The 19634-nt window shown below is 45.0% G+C and overlaps 1 protein-coding gene across 8 annotated transcripts in view; it reads left to right on the top strand.

Annotated features, from left to right (window-relative positions):
• Nucleotides 1-19634, top strand: part of ZNF609 (zinc finger protein 609) — an 873827-nt gene that overhangs the window by 729431 nt on the left and 124762 nt on the right. For 5 of the 8 annotated variants that reach the window (XM_085643980.1, XM_085643983.1, XM_085643982.1 and 2 more), the window contains 2 exons: nucleotides 4287-4374; nucleotides 17053-19543. In XM_085643980.1, the coding sequence (XP_085500106.1) occupies nucleotides 4287-4374; nucleotides 17053-19543 (2579 nt within the window). The remainder of the gene's footprint in view (nucleotides 1-4286; nucleotides 4375-17052; nucleotides 19544-19634) is intronic. The other 3 variants (XM_085643985.1, XM_085643984.1, XM_085643986.1) reach the window with 2 other exon arrangements.

Here is a 19634-nt window from a genome sequence, read left to right as displayed (position 1 = left end):
TCGACGTAGTCTTATTTTTGCACAGATGCTACGTCTGGTGGACGCACAAGTGATGGTTGGGGTGGGGGGGCTACAATCGTCTCTGTTCGCTGCGTTAAGATTCACCAGCTAGTGCGTCGTCCTCCTGACAGGAGAAAACCATGTTGTAGCGGAAATACTCTGATGTTAGCTACAAACCCGGACTCCTGGGGCGAGAAGCGGGGCCAGGGGCTGGGAGCGTTTCATTCGTACCCTCCGACGCCGTGCCTGTCAGTGAAGCTGCGGAGACTCAAACCCTAACCTGACCGGGAACCAACCGAATCCTGCCTTTCAGGCCAAGTTCTCCTATGCGAGAGACAACAAACTGCAGCGGCTGCCGAATCACAGGTGTCATGTTATCTTATGCAGGGGCTGCCACGCTGCAAGTAATACCAAAACACAGACCCTAAGCAACTCGGCAAGAGGTTTCACATCACAGCCGAGATCAAAAAGCCGATAAGGCACATCGATGTGCATGCTCTCACTGCGGTCCAAGAAAAAAAAAAGAAAACAGACTACCTCTGCGAGGCCCAAAAATAGAGCCCGATAGAGACCCGTTTCGAGGCCCCCTGAAAATAACTGCCAGTGCTCAGACCCGGACAGACCCGACCCACTTAAAGCCCTGGCCTCCTCGGAGATTAGTGCCATTTGCCTCTGGTTAAGGGCTAATGTTATTGCATTCTCCAAGAGATGAGGTAGCTGCTGTCGGAAAAGAGGTTAAGTGCTTGTCACATCTGCAGAGTATTGTTTCATGCGACTTGTAGGGCCTCTGAGAGGACAGCAGTAACCGCCTGATATGATACTTTAATTGTAGTGTTCCACTTGTCTGCTGCTATGGGAGTTGTGTACTTCTATAGACCAGCACTGGAGTGATTGTCTCCATAAAGTGTTGTACTGTTTTTCCGAAATTGTACATTAGAGTGATTATCATAAGCGTTATTGAGACCCTTGTGGAAGGCTTTGAGTATTTTATGTTGTTACTCAGCCACACAGTATCTACTTACAGATGAGAGTGAGAATCGCCTCCTATGAGTGAAGTTGTCTGCTCTTCCATGTATGGCTTGGAATCATTGTGTCCTTTGTGATATGATCCCAAGATGGGAGAACAGTCAGGATTCCTCTTGCAATCGATATGAGAATCTAAGAGTATAATGTCTCCTCTGCTCAGCATAGCATCTTCTAACAGGCAACAACTTGAGTGTTTCTTTCTCTGTGGGATCCCCTTAGATAGAATATAAAACATTTGTTTCCTTTAAGTGCTTTGGAAGACTGGTTTTGTGGCATGCAGAGAGCAAAGCAGGCACAGAAAGGTCACACGAGGTCACTACAGCATACTTCCCATCTCCAATCTGATGTTTTCATTCATGCTACCTCCCTGCTCTGAATTGTGAATCAGCAGTGCCACACTTGTGTATCAACCATTGCACCTCTGCCCTGTTGCACGCGCGGTCCCTGCAGCGTTAACGGCCTCATTTATTGTGTTCTGTTCTAAAACTACCACCATCCAGGCCCTTCCTTGTGTGAAGGTCTGATAGCACTCCCCTCTGTCCTGCACTTTTTGATTTGCAGTGAGGCTTTTTGGGGTTACCTTCTAGCTTTTAGTGCTGTGCAGATCCTTCCACCACTAGGCACGCTTCATCTTATGTTTTTTTTTAAACAGTGCAGGACGCCGCACTTTATATTGAGTTTATTTTAAACATTGCGGTGTGCTTCAGCTTCAACATTGGCGGATGCGACTTTCTTTTCTTCTGCACAGCTCACCCAACTTCATGCCACCACGGAGACAATCATTAGCATGGCTTAACAAAGTAAGTGCCTCCACTAATCATCAATAGCACTCATGCAGCTGTTCTAATTCTACACGCAACCTAATATTGGTTTTTTTGGAAACAGCGCGGCACGCCGCGCTTTATATTATGTTTTGTTTTAAACAGTGCGACATGCCACAGTTCAGCTTCAACAATGGTGGCTGCGCCTTTCTTTTCTTCTGCACAGCTAACCAAACTCTTATCTTAGTCCTTCCCGCTCCCCCACACTCACCCCCACCCATGCACTAATCATGACACCTTGAGGAGGTCGCTCGCTGGCACAGGCTTTCCGGCCCTCTCCACGCTCACTTGCCATGGCCAGGCTGGTATAGCTGGCGGCTCTGCTGCATGCCACACTTCAACTTCAACAACGGCGACCGTGCATTTCATTTCTTATGTGCGGCTTGCCCAACTCCATGCCACCATGGATGGCTCAAACAAGTAAGTGCCTCTGCTGGTCATCGAGCGCTCTCATGCAGCTGTTGTGATAAACTGGTGGGGTTTACTCTAATGGAATGCATTCTGCGTGTGTTTTTGTGTGCGTTCACTCCGTCATCTGTTAGCCATACCTCATATGTACTGTGTGCGTGCGCCCCTTTTGTGAATGCTGTACATGTAGTCTCCTGTGTGAGTGTTTGTGCCGTCTGCTCTGGGTGCATGCCGCCAGCATTATGTCTTGTACCTTGCGTTATCCGTGGGCATGATGCATCTATGCCCAGAGTAGGTGAACAGGGGATCTCTGTATGCTGTCTGTACACTCCATGTGTGCTGTCTGTAAACTATGATTTCTCTTTGTGCACTGAGTGTATGTTCATGCACAGTTACCTGTTGTACACATACAGAAAAGGAAACAGAAACCACGTCTTTTGTGTTATATGTGTAGATTCTAGTTCCCTGTTGCATTCTGGTACCTGTGGTTTTCCCTCCAGTATCCCATTTTAAATGCAGAAAAACAATTTGTCCGACAACTCCAAGGCGCACGCTTGGCTTTGGAACACACTTTTTCTTTGAATAATCACTCCACTGCAAACAAAAAACATAATTAAAATACATTGTCATTTACTACGACAATAGCTCTAACTTTCACAAATGTGAGACCTATTGCATTGGAAATGCTTGTTTAAAATGATTTTGAGCTATACTGCACAGTAGTCATGCTGCTATACTGCATGGTTGCAATTCATTAGTAAAGCTTGCAATGCTCGTGCTGTGCTGCATTAACAAAATGCAAGGCAGAGGCAATAGTCGAGACCAATTGGCTTTGCCAATGGTTGCTAGGTCTTGGCACAACACCCCTGTGATTCTGAGGAAATCAATTAATTCCCTATGAACAATACAGAAAGCACTTCCATACATGACCGTGTCTTAGTGAAAATACATTTGGAAGCAGTTAAAATCTCTTGTTATAATAAAAGAACGTGTGGCACAGTAAAACTTAGCTACAAATGGCAAGAGGTTCAACAAAGACGACAGGGAAGAAGAAAAAATAAAAGTAGTACTTTAATTACAGCACGATCAACAGAAGTACAGCAATCCAGCTGAAGCAATCCGTACTTAGTCCAATCTTCAGCTGAAAAAAGTGGTGAATGCAGTTAGAAGGAAGCAAAGAAGAGCGACAATGGAGACAACGATGGTTAAGCAATGGGCGGCTGCAAGCCCATAGTTGTATACAATATCTCTTGCAAGCAACTATACACGCCAGTGCACCCTATGCCTCTCTACTAGGCCTCTCTACCATACGCCAATGCACTCTATGATAGTCAACTAAGCACTCTCTGCCACTGCACTCTATGCCACTGTACTATATGCCACTGCTGCTCTGCTCTATGCACCAGATCACTGCACCATTCCATGCAATACCCTCTACTCAACAAATTCTACGGCACTGTACTCACTGGATGGTACTCTACTCCGACACTGTCCGCTCTACTCAAGAAACTCCTTTACGCCACTATTTTTTAGCCATGCTGAACAGCTGCAACGCTGGTGTATAACATCGCTAAAACATATTGGCAAAGCCCATAGCTCTTGCATATAGGTGAGACCTTTTGGCTTTGCTAATGCTTGTTGTTAGTTTCTGGCTACAGACATGCCTAGCTGTCTATTTCCAGATGCTAATGAGTTCCCTTCAGCGCATGGTCCGGTATATCGTGGATATATGCCATTCGCTTGCTATTTTATTGGTAGTGATATGGCTGAGTAATCTTGAGGTAACTTAACATGGATGGCATTCTGCTGCCACCATGTGTCCACGGTAGTAAAGACATGCACGCCAGAAGCCTTGACTCGTAAAATGCTGGTCTTGTCTGTAATTCCATGACCGAACCAAACTCCTAAATTTCAGCGGCACACGATGACGCAACATTTCAGTGTAGCTTTAAAACTCCTTCAGGTTCTTTGCCCGACTGTGATAAATATCTGCAGATTTTGACTGAGTATTTCTCTCCGTTTGTTTTTCAGGCATGTTGGTGGTGAACGTGACGTGGAGGAACAAGACATATGTCGGTACACTCCTCGACTGCACACGGCACGACTGGGCGCCCCCGAGGTGAGCAGCAGCAGCATTTTGCAGAATCTTTAGAGATGGAAATAGTAGTCAACCCCTCAAATCGCAGTTTTCAATGGCGCCACAAACTGCTTCCAAAAACACTCATTTAGGAGTGTTCTGTTTTTCATAGTCGCGTATAATATTGCATGTGCTCTTGAAATGTGCTTGGACCCTCTAAATATTGAGTGAAAAATGAAATTGGTCTGCCGTGCCTCTTTAAAAATGCATGTGTCTTTTCCTGCTCCCTCCTGGCAGCGAAAAGTCCTAAACTATTTTCCCGAAGATGTGATCTTAACTACGTTTTTCATATTTTTCATGTTTAGTCAGTTTTCATCTATCAGACTGAATATGCAAATGTATGATTCAAAAAGACGCCTGTGCTCCGCACCTCCCAGTTGGTATTGGTTACTAGGGCGACCAACTGGCATGGGTGCAAATTCAGGACAGTGAGTGCAAAAATTCAGGACAAAGGGTCAAAATTCAGGACAAAAGGTTAGAATTCAGGACGAAAATTCTGAGGAATCCGCGCAATAGTGCATAAGTAAATAGACAACCAGCACAATTCAAAATAAGTTTATTTTAGGTTGAGAGAACCTTGCACTCGCTGCATCTGTAGTGTATGCGAGTGAAACACACCTGCGTTTGCATATAAAAAAAAAAAGTGAAGAAAAAGATCAAAGCTGAAGGCTTCTCAGATCTTGCATGCCGCCTCTCCCCCACTGGAAAAAAACACCCGATCCGAAATGCTGTCACTGGGCAGAGAGGCCAATTATCATTCTGTACGTGATAATTAGGTCAACATACAGAATGATAATGGGCCTGATAGCAGTCTGTGCCAGGTGAGGCCAGCTGCAGGCCACAGATCACAGCAGGAGCGTGAGCTGACCCCTGCAGTGAGAGTTACAGGCGGCTTGCAGGGGGCAGCTCACGCCAATGTCTGAAATTATGGAGAAAAAGGCATCCGTGGAAGAAACCCTTACGAACAACAGACAAGAGGCCCAAATAAGGGGCAGTCCGTGAAATTTACGGGCGGTTGGTCACCCTAATATTTACCTCCAGTACTTTCTTGTTGGAGACCACAGGAAGTCTCCACATGAATAGGACTACTTACCAAGTGCCTGCTGTATCTTTTTTTTATAAATCAATTTAAAAAAAGGTACAGCAAGCGATGTGAGTTTCTATTGTCAATACTCCCAGAGCCTATTTTACATACCATACAGGAAAGTCTTGACCCAAAACAAAGGAAAATACATACAGAGACTTAATGTATTATAACAAAAGCTGCATCAGTACAATCTTCTAAAAAGTGAAGTTCAGGGTTCCCCACACACAGACCCGGACGTAGATATTGTGGATGATGACTGGTATGTTGCACCACCAGACCCCTGGCAGGGTTATGATATAGACCCTCCAGGTGACTCAGATCATGATCTTTATCCTGCAAAACCCTCACCTCCTGAAAACACCTCATATCAGGAGATTTTAACTATAGTAGCTGCATATCATGGGGTCACACTACACAAACATGCTATGGAGAAAGACTTTTTATTTGAAACAACGGGGGCTACACACAAAGCATCTCAGTCACTTCCAATGTTAAATGGCATGATGCGACATGCAGACGATATTTCTAAAGACCCTGCATGTTCATGTATCATTACACCCAAGGTGGACAAAAAGTATAAACCTCTACTATATGACCCAATTTGTATTAGAGGCCAGCTTCCACCAGACTCACTGGATGTGTCTGATGCTTGCAATAGAACAAATTCACAAACCACAGCTGATGCACCACCTCCATAGGAGGCGGCAAAACTCATAGATACCACAGGCAAACGAGTTGCTGCACAATCGCCGAATCATTCCCACTACTTTCTGGTCCCCAAGAAGGACAAAGGGGGCATGCGCCCTATCTTGGAACTCAGGTACGTCAATCGCTTCCTCCGGAAGGAGAAGTTCGGGATGTTGACTCTGGCTCATGTCTTGGCTGCCCTCGACCCTGGAGACTGGATGGTAGCGTTGGACTTGCAGGACACATATTTTCACATCCCCGTCCTGCCGGCCCACCGGCGTTATCTGCTGTTCGCGGTAGGCCGCAAGCATTTTCAATTTGCTGTGCTCTCCTTCGGCCTTACCAGTGCCCCTCGTGTGTTCACCAAAGTGATGGCGGTGGTCGCAGCTCATCTGCGCAGGTCAGGGGTGTCAGTCTTCCCCTACCTCGACGACTGGTTGTTGAAGGCGGGCTCCCCCCAGACAGTCGTCACCCACCTTCAGACTACGGCCGACCTCCTGCATTTGCTGGGGTTCTCTATCAACGTGCCGAAGTCGCACCTGAGTCCCTCTTAGAAGCTCCCTTTCATCGGTGCGGTTCTGGATTCAACGCTGTTTCTGGTTTATCCTCCCGAGCAGTGAGTCCGATATATTCATGCTATGATTCGGATCTCTCAGCCTCTGTCCCGGGTTTCAGTCAGGATGACCCTCCGGCTCCTGGGCCTGATGGCCTCCTGCATCCTGCTAGTGCAACATGCCAGATGGCATATGCGGGCTCTGCAGTGGGGCCTGAAGTTCAAGAGGGCGCAGCATCTGGGCAACCTTGTCCGATCATGTCCAGATCTCGGAGGGCACTGCACGTCAATTGCAGTGGTGGCTCACGAATCGCGATTGGGTCAATGGCAGATCCCTCTCCCTTCTCCAACTGGAGCACATAGAGGTGACTGATGCGTACCTCCTGGCATGGGGTGGCCACTTGGGAGAGGCGGAGATCAGAGGCCTCTGGTCTCCAGCGGAGGCCCAGCTCCATATCAACCTTTTGGAGCTTCGGGCAATCCGTCTTGCACTGAAGGCATTCCTTCCCTCTGTCCGGGGAAGTGTGGTGCAGGTGTTCACGGACAACACCACTGCCATGTCGTATTGCAACAAACGGGGTGGGGTCGTGGACCCTATGTCAGGAGGCTCTGTACCTCTGGACAAGGCTGGGACATCAAGGCATTACCTTGGAGGTTCAACACCTGGCAGGTTCTCTGAATGCCAGGGTGAACGAACGCAGTCGGTGCTTGATGAATCACGAATGGCGTCTAAACACGGACATGTCGCGAGGTCTCTTTCAGCAGTGGGGAGAGCCTTGGTTAGATCTATTCGCCACCGAAGAGAACACGCACTGTCATCAGTTCTGCGCGTTGGAATTTCCAAGGCGGCGCTCGCTAGCCGATGCTTTTCGCCGCGAGTGGAGTTGCGGTCTGTTGTACGCCTTTCCGCCTATACCACTTCTGCCCAGAGTACTGAAGAAGATTCGGCGTGACCGGGCCCAAGTCATCCTTGTGGCTCCGGATTGGGCATGAAGATACTTTTATCGGGAGCTACTCAGCATGAAGATCGATCCCCAGATCCGACTGCCTCTTAGGGAGGATCTTCTGTCGCAGCAGCAGGGGACGGACCTCCACCCGAACCTGTCCAGCCTCCACTTCTATGTGTGGAGATTGAGCGGCGATAGTGGACAGCTTTTGATCTTCCTCCCGAAGTCTGTGATGTCATTCTGGCAGCCAGGCGTCCCTCCACTAAAACGGTGTACGCCTAGAGATGGAACAAGTTTGTGGCATGGTGCACAGCTAAGACTGTGGATCCCCTTTCTGCCCCTCTTTCCAAAGTCCTTCTGTTCCTTCTTTCTTTGGCCCAGCAGGGCTCTGCTCTGGGCACTGTCAAAGATTATCTTTCGTCCATGTCTGCCTTTTTACGGCTTTCAGATCAGCCTTCTCTTTTTAAGTCCCCGGTTGATAACCGTTTCCTGAAAGGCATTACGCACACGTTTCCTCCTGTGCTGTTCATAATGCCTCGATGGGACTTAAACCTGGTCTAGACATGTCTGATGTGCGCTCCCTTAGAGCCCCTTCATACCTGTCCTTTGCGTCTTCTCACTCTCAAGGCTGCTTTCCTGGTAGCTATCACCTCTGCCAGAAGAGTGAGTGAGCTCCAGGCTCTTTCTTCTAAACCTCCTTTCCTTTCTGTTCATCCGGACAAGGGGGTTTTAAGGACCCGTCCTTCTTTCTTGCCAAAGGTTGTCATGTCCTTCCACATTGGGCAGACCATCACTTTTCCTACCTTCTTTCCTCCTCCGCATCCTTCCAAAGAGGAAGAGAGGCTCCATTATCCGGACCCAAAACGTGCGCTCTCGTTCTACCTGAAGCGCACACAACAGTTCCGGGTGAATGACCAGCTCTTTGTTGGCTACGTGGGCCACAAAAGAGGTCGGGCTGTGCACAAATGGACCAACTCTCGGTGGGTCGTTCTCTGCATCAAGGCCTGTTACTCATTGGCTAAGAAGTAGCCTCCTGTGGGGCTGCGTGCCCATTCTACCAGGGCGACGGCGGCCTCTACTGCCTTGGGGACCTGCGTCCCCTTGCAGGACATTTGTCAGGCAGCTATGTGGGCCTCGCTGCACACGTTTACCAAGCATTACTGCCTTGACAGTCGGGTCCAGAGAGACGGCTTCTTTGGCCGTTCTGTTCTCCATGACTTTTTGGTGTAATCTATTTGCAGACTCACCACCGGGGTTGGTATTGCTGGGGTATCTATTCTAAGGTAAGGAATCTATCACTAACGTGTCTCTTTCAGATGCACAAGTTACTACTTGTGTTATGAAGTATCTGTAAGAGACCTTAGTTAGTGATAGATTCCTTACCGACCCACCCATCCTCCCCGTTCTGCGAACTGATTTCTAGGGTTGTCATCCCTTTCAGGGCCCTAGTTTTCTTGGCACCAGTGTCAGTTTCTTGCATGGCTCTGCGTTCCTGGCACGGAAAGTCGTGTACAGAACTGACTTCAGCGCGCATGGGTGGCACCTAAGTAGTCTCTGTGATGTCATCTTGGCGCTTACGATGCCAGCGACGGACGCGGAGCCGCACAAGGCCCCCAATGACGCGCAGGGGTACTGCTAGCAAAACTTTCCGGATCCAGTCTGACGCCTGGGGATAATCAAAGGTAAGGAATCTATCACTAACTAATGTCTCTTACAGATATATCGTTACACAAGTAGTAACTTGTGCTTCACTTAAATGGACATCTCTACTTACACTCACTTATAGTGGGATCTCATACTTTTGCGGGAAAACAATCTAACAGTGGAGTCGATGTCCATACGCACTATTACCAAGAGGAGTCGCCACCTTACCTCGTGAATGAAAAGACTACTCCGAAGAAAAAGCTTGCAAACGTCCGGACCCAACACTAGATGGCAGGATTATGCAAAGCATGTGAATCTACAGCACTACATGCCAAGAACCAATGCTGACAGAGTAAATAACATAATCCTTTTTGTTTGATGCATTGAATGTTGCTGCAGATTCCTTATCATATAAATTATCCTTCCAAAGTGAGCTGTACGGGCTCTCCAGTTGCATCTGGTCGTTCCATGGGGTTCCGTTTATGACTCCGCCTCCGGGCACGACTACCTTAGCACACTATCAGCTGGTTAGGTTTTTCCACACCTTATCACATGTCCGGAGCTCTGAGTTCTAATTAATTAAATTCCTCTACATTTCGACAGAAGAGGCCAAATGTCTCCTCCAAAACATTTAGATTTCAAACCTGGTCAGATATGCAATAAGATGTAGCTTTTGGATCCACATGACAACTGCATGTGGTGTAGCCAATCTGAGCACAACACCACAGCTTGCGATTCTTGTGCTTTCATGCACCCGAAGGCAATCGGGGAGCAGGTTGTCAACATTTTCCTAGATAAGTGCTGCTGGGAGATGCCTAAGGTAAGTTACCAGTACGGGATCCATTTTCCAAAAGATCTTTATGCAAAAAAACAAACATCTTCCTCTATATAAAGATTTCTGCTCTTGTTCTGTCGGATCTTGATGCCGTTCCCAGTTGTTGAACTCATCCTCATCTATAGAGCGCATCTCAACGCTGAACACAGATGAGACCTCATTTCTGAGTCATTTTGTTACTCTACACAGGTGGATGCCAACCAAATTATACTGAGACTGGCCTAAATTTGGACACACAATGTGATTTACCTGGACCCTTCACCTGAGGGTCAACCCTTGTAGTGCCTGCCCTGCTTCGGAGAAGGTTTCCTTGTTCACGACTACAATACCTAAAGCAGCTGAAACCATTAAATTGACCTATGTCTCTGTGGAGGCAAAGTCTAACATTTGACTGACATTTTGTAACCCTCCACATCAGTGATGGAGCCCATGCTTCCTTCCATTCAGCAAAGACTTCCTGGCTCCTTTAATGACTGTATAGGAGAAATCCTTTTAGGGCTTAGCAGGTCAGTCAGTCAGTCGGGTGCTATAGGCTTATACCAGCCGACTTTTTGTTCTCTCACCTATCATTAGAAAGTCTGTTTGTCCAAGTGTCATCATCAAAGCAGAACCCAAATGCATTTCTAATAGTCGAAGAATCTCAGCTCGTACCACTCCTTTCCTTCTGCTCTGTCATCGGAACAGCCCTGCCCGCAAAGCTCCTGGCAGTAGGAAAAAAATAAAATGATGACCTTGTGTTATTATAATTTCATTTTTCCTTTCTTTAACTGCTGCAAAGCAGTGGGGCGACGCTCCTCCGCTTTAGCGGAGGAGCCTCAACTGGCTCAGAGCCTGCTTTTTGCTTGAGAGTCAGGCAGATCGCAGAATCCAAGCGCGGTCAGAGCTTGGAGCAAAAATAAGCTTCTTGATACTACCCACTCTCGCTACAACAGTCACCCGACTCTAAATCTGAAATAAACTACGACTAACATGGCTGACTGAACTCTCGCAAGTACAATTTAGCTATAGTTTAAATATTAAAATGTTTTTAAATCCTTAAATAATCCCATATATATTTTCAAAAAGGTTGTAAAAATAAACGTGTACAATCATATGGAAAAAAATGTATAAATGTGAAGAGTAATCCTCCAAAATAAACCAAAAGGACCAGATCCTTAAACCATACAAAAATATTCAATCATAGTAAACAAATATAAACTTCAGAGCTATCCTTCACAGTACTTGTTGGTCTATGAGCAACAACAGAAGAAAGAAGATTGCTGCTGGTGTTGAGGTTTTATATATGTTCTGGAATGTTGGCACGTTTAATATACAAAAGTTCCATCTCTGTGGCCGTTGACCTCTGCGCCTTGCCATAAAATTCAGATGCAGATTCTACTGAAACAGTTTGCTGTTTGAACCACGAGACAGCCATGATGGTTCATGCCGAAGGGAGAGAGCTACTTACACCCCAACTCCCACCTACGGGGAGAACAGAGTTACAATAAGAAGGTCCAGTTAATAGCTAAATATCTCACCCATAAGAGCTAGACAAGTCTCTTACCCTACCTTTTCATGCTAGCTATACCTTACTCCTAAGCCTGTATGCAATTTAAAAACATCCAGTTGTCCCCTTGATGTAAATGTCCAGTATTTGTAAAGCTCGAACAATTAAGGGTTTCAAGGCGCTGGGTGCCGTCAGGAAGATTAAGCGAGCTATTGCTCAGTCTCACACGGTGCTGGGCTGATCTGCCGCCGGGGATCAAACTGTGAACCCCCTGGTTCGGGAGTCAGCCGCCCTGACCGCTGCGCCACATCTCTTCCTTGATGGTTTCTTTCCCTTTATATTCATGTTTCTCACGCAAAGATTGACATTTATTTTTACTTTATGCTCCATGGTGTTCTCCTGCCTCACCATCTATGCCCTTTTGTCATTGGTAACAGTCTAAAAATTACAATGGACAGAATAAACAAGCATTGGCATAGCCAATCGGTCTCGCCTTTGGGACCTTATGAGTGTTTAGCCATGCAACACTTGATGTTGTTGCACCAAGGAGATTGTGCTGGATAACTAAACACTTATAAGGTCCCAAAGACGAGACCTATGGCTATGCCAATGCTTGTTTCTATCTGGGAATTCTTGTGCAATTTGTATGCCAGTGCAATGTAGGTTTTAACCACGATCGTAAGGGGATGCAACTTGTTATATAAAATTATTATTTTTTAAACATGTTTAACTGACATTGAAGCACTCTGTCTTCTGAAAATGACAGGTGGGTGAAATTCTTTATGAGAGCACTACTTAAAGATAAATTAAATATATACCCAGTCGCTGTAATTATGAAGTACTGTGTTATAATGTTTTGTTTAAACTAACAAAACTAATTTTAGCTGGTCCCTTTACACAAACACCTTCCGATCCCAAAAGGTTCTATCAGGGGATGATCAGAATAGTAAATTACATCAGGTTACCATAAGATAAGAGTGAGTAATGATCGTAAAAAGGGTTGACAAGGAGTAGTAGTCTACAAAAAGGTGAATGGTTTATACCACACGAATATGAGCATAAGGTTATGAATTAAAGCATGCGTTCTCTGGAGAAAACGCAGTGAGGGAGGGGAGTGCGAGACAATTAAATGCAAAGGGTAAAAATAAACAATACAGTTGGTTACGTTATTTTCAGCTGATCTGCGATACTTAGAAGACATGATATGAGATTAAAAAGAAGAATGGGATGTTTGTTAGTGGTATAAAGCTTAAGATAACCGTAAAGTCGAACAGTTTACTGATGACATGTAAATGAGGAACCAGGTCATAGGAAAAGGGTGAAAGGGAATATGGATGGAGTCATCTTTCTCAAAGCGTTAGCCAGATAGAGGAGTGGTGCATTGTGGGCAGCTAGCTTTGGTGTTTGGGCTTCAGTTCAGTGGCAACAAACTAATTCCAAGTAAAATTGGTGAATAAACAAAAACAGTTCAACAATTTAGAAAAAATCCCACAGAGGCAAGACTGAGCAATGGCAAAAGAAAACTTGCAGGTTCCTTGAGGAATGGCAGGAGACTGGCAGGGGAGCGGTTTCTGATGGAACTTTAAATTCTACGTTTCTTACTACATCCACAAAATGACTGTTAATAAAGGGTCTGAAAAGTGAGATGACGAATCATAAACCAATGGTCTGCAAGCTTGGTTCTGCACACACTAACTCTAAAATGGAATAAAGTTGGTTTTATATCCCTATATAAGAACAAAAGAATCACAGTGGTTTGAAAATCCAAAGTCCTTTCTCCTTTCGCTGTACAATCAGCCTCAAATTAAAACCGACATGACTTATTCTTATGTGAAAGTCCTCTCTGAAAAGTTCACGCTACTTGAAAGTTGGTCTATGAATAGACAGTGATGGAAGAGCAAATGCTGGCAGGGCCATTCAGTCTACTGATTTCTCCTCCAGCTGCAATACCACTGGCACATAAACTAATTCAGTCTCATTGGTTCTTGCAGTCACTGCACCCATCACTCCCTTTTCTTCAAGGCTTGAGATAGTGTTCCTTACTTTGACCCCATCAGTTCTGCTGAATTGGAGCACAATATATTTACTGCCCTTCTGCCGAAGAGCATTGTCTCCAGCTTGACCAATAGTCCAGAGAAGTATTGATGGAATCCATTGAGGGCACCTGTGTGGCATTAAGATGACAAGAATGATTTAAAAAGAACAAGAGGAGGGGAAACCCCCCAATTAAGCACATGTGGCCGGTGCATTAACAAGCACGACTTCTTAAGCCAGGCATACGGTGAAAAGAACAGAATGTCCAATGCTCCCCAAATTCGTTAACTGCCTGAAGACCTTTCCAAAAATTGTGTGGCTTCAAAATGCTTGCCTCCGATCAGGTTTACGTTTTCCACGCTTGAGCACTGAATCATCTCATCCTCCCGTCCTACTATGAGATAGCAGCAATTCTCAATAAATATTTTCATACCAGGTAGTTCGGCAGATGCGTAACACACCTAAATTCACAGTTTAAACACAAAAGGATGTCTAAACAGTCACAAGCACTGGCAAAGCAAATGGGTCTTGGCTGAGCTATTGGCTTTGCAAATGATTTTTTGCTGCTTGCACAAGTGTGCATGCATCAAGGGGCATCGCTTTGCCTGGCTAGCATTCTTGAAGTTGGTTTTGCATTTACCACCATCCATTCCAAGATATGCATGTGTCACAACGAAGCGATGCTTCATGAAGCATATGTTGCGAAGCATGTGAGCATTTCCAATATTGTAGGTGGCCATGTTAGAAGGATAAATTAAAATATGCAAACAAAAATACACGCAAAGCATGAAAAGGGATTCAAGTGGCACAGCAGCTCTTTCAAGCCAGCAGACTCCTGTAAAAATGTTCCATTAACACGAGGACCAGGATGAGGGACTGGGAGGGAAGCAGGGACCATTGGAAGCGCAAGCAAAACAGAGGCGCAGCGAGGCGCGCGCACTTGTGCACGTAACCGCGCGCTCTATGCCTCACAAAAAGCTGTGGTCGGCTTTTTGAAGCCCAGTAACTAAAAGTCTTGCCAGTGCAGCGCATGCGCTGGCTCAGGCGAGACCTAAAAAACGATTGCAGCAGTCAACATAAGAGTCTTCCATGGCCCAGAAAAGTGCCTTTTTATATCAGGTTTTTTGATTTCGTATAATTTTGCTTTTAGAAAACGAAAACCTTTTTTTTTTTTATCGATTTTGAGCTAGTTATACTATTTTAATCCTCAAACCAGGTTTTAATTTCCTTATGTCAGACTAATTACTGTAGCTCAGTATTTTGTCACTGTGAACCTCATTTTAGTATTAAGTCAAATTTTGTCAGAAAGCTATTATTCAAATTTGTTTGTTTTCTTATAAGGCGTGACAAGATTTCTAATCCATGATTTCACGGTCAACTTAATGCATTATCTTATTATCTTGTTGATCTATGTCAGTGTTTTAAGTATTCACTGCTGGGGAGAGGAGTTGGCCTAACGGCTAGGGCAGTCGACCTTGAATCTGGGGAACCGAGTTCGAGTATCTGCAATGACGCTGAACATCCTGTGATTCTGGGCAAATCACTAAATCTCCCCGTGCCTAGCAAAAATGAATGTCCTCATGTAACACAACTGGTGCTATATAAAGTGCTCTGATACCCAACTCGGGTCAAGTTCGTGCTATATAAAACTTTGTTTAAAAAAAAAAAAGAAGCTGCTCTCAGTATTTGTCATTGTGTTCAGCTATCTTCTGCATTGGTTTTTGCCGGCGACGTTCTTGGTTGCAGCCATTTGATACGTTGAATGGCTGCAGTTAGAAAAAAGTATTGGTGGCGTCAAAAATCGTTCTCCATGAAGAGGAGCTATGATGAAAAATAGTTAGGAAAATCATAGAAGTAGGCTAGTATAACATTTGAAATTGTTAATTAGTGCAAAATCCCAAATAAGGGGCACAAACCGCGTTTCTGGGGTGTATGACTGAACTACGCATGCCATTACTAAACATGCCATAACAACAAAAATTTAAGTATTTTGCAGTTAAGTATAAAGTCTTACCTTATTGACCCCAATCCTTTAAGTTGAGCCCCAAACCCTAAAAATATTCTTGCCACCGAAATACCCTTATCCACTCTGAAAATACCCTTGCCACCCAAACACCCCTACCCTTCCTAAACCCGAAAAATACCCTTGCCACTTATATAGCTGTACCCATTGTGAATCCTAAAAATACCCATGCTACCCAAAGACCCCTACCCACCCTAAAAATACCCTTGCCACCTAAATGCACTTACCCAACCTAAATCCTAAAAACGCCCTTGCCCTAATAGACATATACGTGGTAAAAGCATATGTGTGGTAAGGGCATATTTGTTGTAATGGATGCTTAGTAAAGGTAATGCATGGTAATGACCACATCATAAATTTGATTTTGCAGGAAGCGTGTAGATGTGCATTGATGAAAAGCGGCCCAAAATAGTATTAACTTGTATACTTTCATGAAAATAAGAGGCTTGTGATACAGTGATGCAAATATCTCAAGTGTGTAACAATTAGATTTTCTCAAAGCTGTGAAAGATTTCCTCTGAAAATGTTTATGAATGAATTGACATTTAAATTGCAATGCATGTCTGCAAAATTAGGTTCTGCAGAAAATAAGTCTCCGGAAAATCACTTTTAGAAGGAGTTACCTTGTTAAGTATGTCTTGTAAGAAAAATATTTGGCAAACAATTTGCATTATTTTTTTGTCTTAATTTCTGAGTTTGCAAAACTTTGCAAAATTTGAAGTTTTGCCACAAAACGCACAGTTGAAATTATTTCCTACTTTTAACACTAATAACAACCAGACCTTCGGTGAAAGGAAACATTTCTTTCAGAAAAGTATTGTTCATTAATGGAACATCCCCAGTTAAATAATGTTGGGACTACAGTGAAAGATGAAAATAAGAGATGATGAGACTGACACAATGGTTCTTCAGTCATTGTGTGGTAAAACAGTGAGATTACTTAAAAGATTCGCCATATTGCATTCAGTTGAAAATGCATTAGGTTAGCTTTGTGGCCCATATTTTCGCAGCATTCTGTATTCCATTTACCAATGGGGAACGTTCAACAGACTTCATTAACAACTGAAAAGCCTCCTACCTCCAGTCCATTATCATGGTGCCCAGTGTACTTAGTTGACCTTGTTCAACAACTTCCCCTTAGGTAATCAACTTATTACTACATCCTACTGGAATGTGGGGGTTGTATATGCAGTAGCTTTTCTGTGCATCTGTTAAATATATTCTTTAAAGCTTCCTTATCAAAGCTTTTAAGGCGTTTTGGTGGACGTATATAATGAATTAAATGCATATTTTGTCCTTTATAATAATTAACAACTGTTTGAGAATGCAAGCGGTCCATGCTTTTCTTCTCTCGTTGACTCTAGGTTCTGTGATTCTCCCAGCAGTGACCTGGAGATGCGGAATGGTCGCGGCAGGGGCAAGCGGATGCGCCCAAACAACAACACTCCAGTCAATGAAGCTCCTACTCCCACAGACAGCAAGGGAAGCAGCAGTAACAGCAGTAGCAAGACCCGTGCAGGGGCAAACAGCAAGGGGCGTCGGGGGAGCCAGAACACAACAGAGCATCGCACTGCTCCCACCAGCACAACACCGGCCCCTGAAGATGTCAAAGCCAGCCCCTCCTCTGCAAACAAAAGAAAAACGAAGCCACTGTCTGATATGGAGCTAAACTCCAGCTCTGAGGACTCCAAAGGCACTAAGCGTGTTCGCACGAACTCTGTGAGCTCTGCATCCATACCTTTGGCGGTTTCAGCTATCAAGGTGGAACCTGTGGTTTTAGACCGTAATTGTCCCTCACCAATCCTTATAGACTGTCCACACCCAAACTGTAGCAAAAAGTACAAGCACATCAATGGACTCAAATATCACCAGGCTCACGCTCATACTGACGATGACTGTAAGCCAGATGTGGATGGTGATAGTGAGTATGGTGAGGAACCCACTCTTCAAGTAGAAATTGGTAGCTGCAATGGTGCTTCAGTTTCCCAAATGGACTCACTTTCTCCAGCCCGATCCACCACACCAAAAGGACGATTAATCGAACCACATAGTCCCTCTCCCACAAGCAAGTTCAACACTAAGGCTCTTAAGAAAAAAGTCGGCATAGAGGGAGATACAGATTTGGGTGCCCTTTCTAATGATGGCTCTGAGGATTGCCCATCAGTTACTGATGACACTAGCAATGATGGCTTTGAGACATTGGAAAAAAGATTGGTGGACAAGGATATGCTAAAAAATGCAGGTGGTGCCGCCAAGACTGAGAAAGTTTCTTCAAAAAATGTGAAGTCTGCCCGTCCTATTGCCCCAGCCATTGCCTCTCAACAAATGTACACCATTCAGGCAACAACCTTTAGTGCATCTAGCCCGGGCTCATCCACAGGATTGACTACCACCTTGGTTCAAGCACTACCCACAAGCCCCCAGTTAAAGCCCATTCAGCCAAAACCCACTGTAATGGGAGATCCTTCTGTCAGTCCTGCTCTAACCCCAATCAAGGATAAGAAAAAGAAAGACAAGAAGAAAAAAGATTCCCGGGAAACTGAAAGCCCCTCACCTGCGAGTAAAGGGGGCAGAATAGAAGAAGGCAAGAGCCCCTATAGAGAATCTACCAGTGACTCTAGTACAAAAGGTGATGGCCTTCTCAATGGTTCTTCTGACCCACACCAGAGTCGAATGGCAAGCATTAAAGCTGAGGCAGACAAAATCTACAGCTTTACAGACAATGCTCCTAGTCCGTCCATTGGAGTCACAAGTAGAATGGAAAACCCAAGCCCTGCACCCCCTATGACACCATTACATGTTGTAACACAGAATGGGGCAGAAGCTAGCTCAGTGAAAACCAACAGTCCAGCTTACTCTGATATTTCAGATGCTGGAGAAGATGGGGAGGGCAAATCAGAAAATGTTAAAATAAAAGACACTGATCAATTAGTTAAAGAATCTGCTAAGAAGGCCCTCTTTCCCCCCCAACCACAGAGCAAAGAATCACCGTACTATCAGGGTTTTGAAGCATATTACTCTCCAAACTATGCACAGGTGAGTCCTGGAACAGTAAATCCTAGTCCTCAAGTGGAGAATCAGTCCCTAAAGGTAAAAAAGGATGAGGAGCAGGAACTCCCAGACATCAAAATCAAAACAGAAGCCACTGAAGAGAAAAAGCCAGACCCAAGCACTGCCACTCAACAGCAGTCTGTGATCCAACAACGCCCTAATATGTACATGCAGTCCCTCTATTATAACCAATATGCCTACGTACCTCCTTATGGCTATAGTGATCAAGGGTACCATGCTCATTTACTGAGCACCAACCCAGCCTACAGGCAGCAATATGAGGAGCATCAGAAGCAAAGGAACTTTGAACATCAGCAACATCATCAGCATCAGCAGCAACAGCAGCAACAACAACAACAGCAGCAGCAGCAGCAACAACAACAACAGCAACAACAACAACAGCAGCAGCAACAACAGCAGCAGCAGCAGCATCAACAGCAGCAGCAGCCACGTGCAATGGAGAAAAAAACTGAAGTGGGTGTTAGGGAAAGAGAGGCAACCTTGAAGGAAGAGTGGAAGCATAAGGTTTCTGTGCCTCCAACACTAACTAAAGCGCCTAGTCTTACAGACCTGGTAAAATCTGGGACTAGTAAGGCCAAAGAATCCGGCAGCACCGACACACCTAAGTCTGTGATTATTCCTAAACTAGAGGACTCCACAAAAATCCAGAGCCAGCAAGCAGAGGGGCTCAAGGTAAAACTTGGAGAAAACAGTAGCCATTTAGGCAAAGAGGCATCAGAATCGAAAATAGGTTCTGAATGTAGTAGGCCCCCTGGCTTGGATCCTGTCCCTTGGTATAGACAGGTAAGTTTTCGTTTTTATTTCTTCTATCCTATCTTTATTAATCCCCCTCCCGCCCTCCCTTGCCCATTCATCACTGTGCCCAAATCCTTCT

This window comes from Triturus cristatus, chromosome 3_1, assembly GCF_964204655.1.
Source record: "Triturus cristatus chromosome 3_1, aTriCri1.1, whole genome shotgun sequence".
In the NCBI taxonomy this organism is placed as follows: domain Eukaryota; kingdom Metazoa; phylum Chordata; class Amphibia; order Caudata; family Salamandridae; genus Triturus; species Triturus cristatus.
The sequence above is the reverse complement of the archived record's forward strand: the minus strand, read 5'-3'. Positions and strand labels throughout refer to the sequence as shown.